The sequence below is a fragment of the Triticum aestivum genome, chromosome 7B (assembly GCF_018294505.1).
Source record: "Triticum aestivum cultivar Chinese Spring chromosome 7B, IWGSC CS RefSeq v2.1, whole genome shotgun sequence".
Classification (NCBI taxonomy): domain Eukaryota; kingdom Viridiplantae; phylum Streptophyta; class Magnoliopsida; order Poales; family Poaceae; genus Triticum; species Triticum aestivum.
The window spans coordinates 646498403-646504375 of NC_057813.1; the positions used below are offsets into that span (position 1 = coordinate 646498403).

At 50.4% G+C, this 5973-nt stretch overlaps 1 protein-coding gene across 1 annotated transcript; it reads left to right on the forward strand.

Annotated features, from left to right (window-relative positions):
- Positions 1-2909: 2909 nt before the first annotated feature.
- LOC123158340 (putative FBD-associated F-box protein At5g56390) lies at positions 2910-5695 on the forward strand. The gene is made up of 3 exons (XM_044576374.1): positions 2910-4049; positions 4353-4532; positions 5097-5695. The coding sequence occupies exons 1-3, from the start codon at positions 3063-3065 to the stop codon at positions 5382-5384; spliced, it is 1455 nt and encodes a 484-aa protein (XP_044432309.1). The 5' UTR covers positions 2910-3062; the 3' UTR covers positions 5385-5695.
- The last annotated feature ends 278 nt before the right edge of the window (positions 5696-5973 follow it).

A 5973-nucleotide genomic window follows, 5' to 3' on the forward strand; every position in this document is an offset into this window, starting at 1 on the left:
TCCCTGCATCGTTTGCAGGACCAGCGAAGCTCCCCGAGCCATCACCGCTACAGGGCTCGGCGCCTCGGCGATCCCGGCCCAAGACCGCCACCCGGGGCCCGAGCAGGGGCCGCCCCCTCCAGGGACGACAAGGGATAGGTAGGAGCGAAGGCCACATGCCCACGCCCCCTCCCGATCCGGCACCTCCTCTGACGCGCAGCGAGTCCACCGCAGGGAGGTAGGGGCCAGGGCCACCTGCCCACGCCCCCTCCCGCACCGGCACCTCCAGCAGCATGAGATGCGTCCACGGCTACACACGGCATAGCCGGACTCATGGTCCGCCGAGAAGCACCAACCATCTCAAGGGCAGTGGGGGAACGGAGGGCCTTCTACCCATGATCCTCCCCGCCCTCGGAGCGAAGCTCTGCAGCCCGTCCAAGTTCCGTCCTCGAAGACACCATCGTCCCGGAGTCCGTCCCTGGAAATGCTCGTAATCCCGGTGACACACTGCTAGAAACCAACACCGGCGGTAACTCAAGTTCAGTCGGATCGTCCGTCTCCACCCGGTTACTCCATAGCCGACTGGGCGCAGAACGCGCTCCAAAAGACCCCAAAACAAAGTGAGTTCATCGGAGTCGAGGAACCAGACGTTCCCTTGATAGACTTATCCGCCTTATCAGACAGCGAAGCCGGCCCCTTAGCCATCTCTCACGATGCGCTCTCTGGATCCTTACTCTGATCCCCGGGGCCCCATCCCCCTCAGTCGTGTCCATATCCTGGGTGTCATCCCCCTCCTGAGGTGTCGGTGTGTCCTCAATCTCAATCTCGAGCACATACGTGACTCCGGCATAAGTCCACTTGACCACATCTAGAACAAACTCAACACTGACCACACCAACAAGCAACCTTGTAGCCCCATTCGCGCGAGTGAAAGGCATATCTACCTTCTCCGTCTTGCCAATGAGAGATCCCAAGCTCCAAGCAACAAGGAAATGATTGTGTGGTTTAGGTGGCGCACCGTAGAACCGTATCCAGACCTGCTCCAAAGCTGTACCCTCCGGATCCTTCTGCTTCCATTCGTCAAAGGCCATAATAATACTGGTACTCGGCACTCTACACATGCCCCACTTAAGGATATGCAACTAATCCTCCTTAGTGGGAAAATCAACCTTGTAAGTCTGGTTCTCCAACTTATCAAGGTTCCATTAATAGTTACACGGTACCAAGTCCTGCAGCTGACGCACAATCTGTGCCTCTGTCATAGAACCATTTGGTCACCTTGACCACAACTGGGAATGAACTCTCCATCACATGAGTCAAAGGTGCCACATCGGGTGTCTCAAAAAACATAAGCTCCTGACAGCACACTCCATAGATGTTGACCACTGGCTTAGGACCCGAAAGAAGCGGACACTCGCCGGATGTATGCTGCAGCCTGAGGCAGTAGTCACAAAGCTCATTAGTGCACTCAGCGGCGAAGTGCCCCGGCTCACCGCACCTATAGCACGGCATCTTCTTCTTCTTAGCAGCCCACTTAGAAAGTGTTTCGCCGTCCGTTTTGTCCACCCCTTTGTCAGACCCTCCGTCCGCTGCCTTAGAATTATTGGCAACCGGGATGTCGACCGCTGCGAGCGTGCGGACTGTTTCTACAGCCACCTGTGGAAGAGCGGGGGGTCTGTGGCCGCCAACGTTGCAGTCTCCTCGATCGTCGGCGGTGGAAGTGGTTGGCGCGGTGGAGGTGGGTGCCGCCCCCCTCTCCCGCCTCGAAAGTGATGTCCATTCCGGAACCGGTTATTGGGTCCGGCAACCCCCTCCACAAAATTCCCGGGCGGGTCCCTGGAACTCTCATCCTGGTCCGCCACCATGATGGTCGTTGAAATCCTGGCCGCCACTTGAGGATGACGACCCCCGGTGTTGCCCTTCGCCGTATACATCGTAACCATCATCGCCCCACTGCCTGTAACGATTGTAACGGTATCCATCTTTGCCATTGCCTGCATGACCGTTCCATCCCTGTCCGTTCCCGTGACAGCGACCAGTGGCCTGAGCCTTTGCAGCCGGTTGCGAAGCTGGGTCTTCGCTTTGCCGAGCCACAACCCGGGCAGCACCTCGGCCCTGATCAGGCGGCACAGCAACCCGCGGCTGCTGCTGTTGTCGATGACCTCCATCGCCCTGGGCTGGCCCCATGTTGGCTAGGTGAAGAAAGAAAATCAGTTAGAGGAAAAAGGAGCAATACTGGAATGGTTCCAATGTCCACTAGGTCTCATTCACCAAGGGGAAATCAGATGCAAATTCATTGTGCAGAGAAAATTGAGGTTACAAACAGTTTGGCATTTCTGCAGAATATGAACCAGTAATCTAAGTCATGTGAAGACAACTTTCATCCATCAAGGCGCATTGAAGGAGCTCAGACTAGTCAAACAGGTGGGGCATTCCAAAGAGAGCTAAATGAAACCAACGTGGCACATGAAGTAACATTATCACGCTTATATCGACAGAGTATTGACGCGGGAGAGAAATATAGCTGGCCAAACGGGTCGTGCTAACTGGGCCGGCCCGGTAGCACGCAGGCACGGTACGACCCAGGCACGACACGACTCGGGCTAAACGAGCCAGGCCCAACACACTTGGCCCGTGCCTAGGCCTGGAGGCTGGGCACGCGGCGGGCAAGCACGACACATCCCGTTTATTTTTGTGAAATATATAAATGTATATGTCCTATATAAATACCTAATACTCTAATATATTCAGTATTTTTATAGTGCATGCATATTTTGTTAGTGTTTGGATCTGAGGAGTAGTAGCAGTGTTATAGTATAGTCTTTGAATTTTTTGTTTATGCTTTTGTAATTCTAGAGCATTTCTTGTATTCTTTTAATTCTAGAGCATTTCTTGCAATTCACCGGAGAAGAATAGGAGGGCTCTACAGTGCGTACCCCGATCCCCATTCCTAAAAGCGCCCAAATCACATCCCCATCCCCAAGATCCAGCCGAGCGAGTGCTCACGGTGACCCGCGACTCCCACGCGTCCCCATCCCCGCCGCCGGCGGACCCGCAAGTTTTGGTCTTTGGAGGCTGCATCCATGGAGAAGATGCAGGAGGAGCGGCGGCCGAAGCTCTCCGGCGCCGCGGATGCCGGAGGCGGCGAGGACCGCCTCGGCGCGCTGCACGACGACATCCTCATCCGCATCCTCCTCAAGTCCGACGACGCAGCCACAGCCGCTCGGACCAGCGTCCTCGCCCGCCGCTGGCGTCACCTCTGGGCCCTTCTCCCGGCGCTCTACTTCTTCCGCCCGACCGACCCGCGCCGCATACGCTCTGCCCTCGCGGCCCACGAAGCTCCGGTGCTCCAAGCGCTCGCCGTCATCGCACAGGGCGACTCTCCCGGATCCGCGGGGGCGTGGCTTCCCATTGCCGCGCGCCGCCTCTCCGGCACATTGGTTTTCCGCGTGCTGCGGCGGAGCATAGCCATAGCTAAGAAAAGAGCCGCCTTGAAGCTGCCGTGCTTCGAGAACGCCACCAAAATCGTGCTGCGACTAGGGTTTCTCCGCCTCGCGCTGCCGCCTTGCGGTGTATTCACCCGGATCCATCTTCTCATGCTGATGGAAGTCCGGCTGCGTGGTCCGTGTGGGCTCGGCGAGGCTGTCTCCTCGCCGCGGTGCCCATCCTTGCGGAGACTCGTCGTGAAGGATGCCCATGGCCTGGGCGACCTCACAATCCACTCAGAATGCCTTCAAAAATTGGAGCTATTTCGTCTGCCTGACTTGCAGAGTCTCACTGTCGTGGCGCCAGCACTCCAACTGTTAAAACTGGATCATTGCTTTGTTCTGTGTTCGAGGCAACCAGTTGCCAACATCTCAGCCCCTCATCTGATGTGGCTCGCGTGGATGGATAATTATGATCAAAACTCTGTCCAGCTTGGTGAGATGGCATACCTGCAATCGCTTGTTACCCAACATTTTATCATGTATGGAGAGGATTACCATTCTTCACACAATCGCAATGGTGTGTGTCTTTTGCGGCACTTTGAGCACCTCCACCGTCTTGTTCTCACACTTCAATGTCCTAAGGTGAGTTCATCCTTATGTTTGTTATTACTTATTAGTATATGCCACCATTGTAGTAATATGCTAGAAAATCACTAGACTCATGCAGTTCAGCTTAAATGATACAAGTATGTTTTTTGAGAGACATTCTCACTTGTTTTGTATGGCTAACTGCACCTACTCTGAAGAATGAAGTGAACTTGAATTAGTAAATCACCTCAACTGAGTGCCCTCCCTCCTGCAGCACACTCACACAAGAAAATGTGATTTTCTTTTCTTATCGAACTCTTATATATGATACTTTTGTTTCTGACTTCTTACGAATAGGACATAGCAAACAAGAAATACTTCATGGAGCAAATAACAAGGCTTCCTGACATTAAATTATTGGAACTGGGAATAACAGCATGTGGACATTCCTTTGGAGCCAGCTTATTCCATGTTATGAGGATGTGTACTGCAATAAGAGCGCTAGTTCTTGGACTTAATGTCACACTTGAAGATGAGGTATGCTATTCTTAATTTGTTTATCTAATATTCAGATACCAGGAATGTCACATAAAAGCATTATATGTATTTGCATTTTTAAGCATACTCAAGCTTGTAATCCCCGCTAGTTGTTTGCTTGATACTTAAACTTTGCTCCAAATTATATCGGTGGTGTACATTTTGGGTTAACTTGTTAATTGACTTCTTTTGAAAGTACTGTTAGTCTATTGAAAATGAGAAGAACTAGTAGACAGGGTCCCGTTTCCATGAAATAGATGGGACCTCTCTTCTCATACTCTCCTTTAGCAGGAAATTTAAGACCTTGTTAAATGTGTTATTGATAGCAGCAATTTAATACTATTGGTTCTAACACTTCCTATTTGAATATTGGAAGCATCACATTTTATGCAATAGGTTGCCTTCAAACTAATCTCCGCATGTTACTCTTTTGTAATTTTGTAGTAGATGACATATCCCGAAATATTCAGTCGGACTAATAATTTCCAGTTTCATCTCTACGCTCTTTAATGTCATCAAATCAGAGCAGTTGTTCTTATTAATCTGATGTGCCCCTTGTTTCAGGAAGAAACTGTGTGCCCGTCAGATTGCATTTGTGATCAGCCACCAAGCTGGAAAACCAAGGAACTCGTGCTGAATCGCCTTGAAGTAATAGAAATCTATGGCTTCAGAGGAACTGAACATGAAATCAATGCCGTGAAACAGATATGCAGTTGGGCAACCGTGCTAAGAAGGATGACAGTGAAGTTCCATGACTCGATCACTGAAAACAAGGCTGAAGTGCTCTGCGAGTTGTTAGTAACCTTCTCTAGGCTAGGATTAGACATGGTTTTTATTTATAGGATGCAGTGAGAAAGTTCTTTATGCTCGAGAAGACGCCAAATTTCCAGCAACTTATGTGGGGCTGGACCCAACTTGTTTGAATTAGTGGCACTTGTTTGAATTATTTGTGTCTGATGAGACAAAAATTTCTTGGCACTGGTTGTCCCCCTGTTTTCGTGAGAGGTTGGACCGAATCCTGGAGACACTCTTGTGAGCGTTCTGTCAGCTGGTAATCTTTATCTGCCTGTATGCTCTAACTAAGTCTGGTACATAGTGATTTTGATGCACTCTGACTTTGTGATGTGCACAGTGATCTATCAAAATCAGGTTTGAGTGGATTGCTGCTGTTGCAATGCCGGAATAATTAACTGCAATATTCAGTTTGTGCAGCTAGAAATGAGCGGCCGTTTGCTGCTAGTTTCCCTGTTTTTAATTTATGGTTTGATACTGATGCTTGCTGTGAATTTTATCTGCGGTCAATTTATCCCTTATGCCTCTTGAAACAACAGCAATTTATCCTTCAAGTTTGAGAAATTAGCACGCTACTTTGGTTAGTAAGTTTGTAACAGATTTCAGTTTAAAAGTTTGCCAGTTTGTTGGAAAGGAAATGTTCGGAACT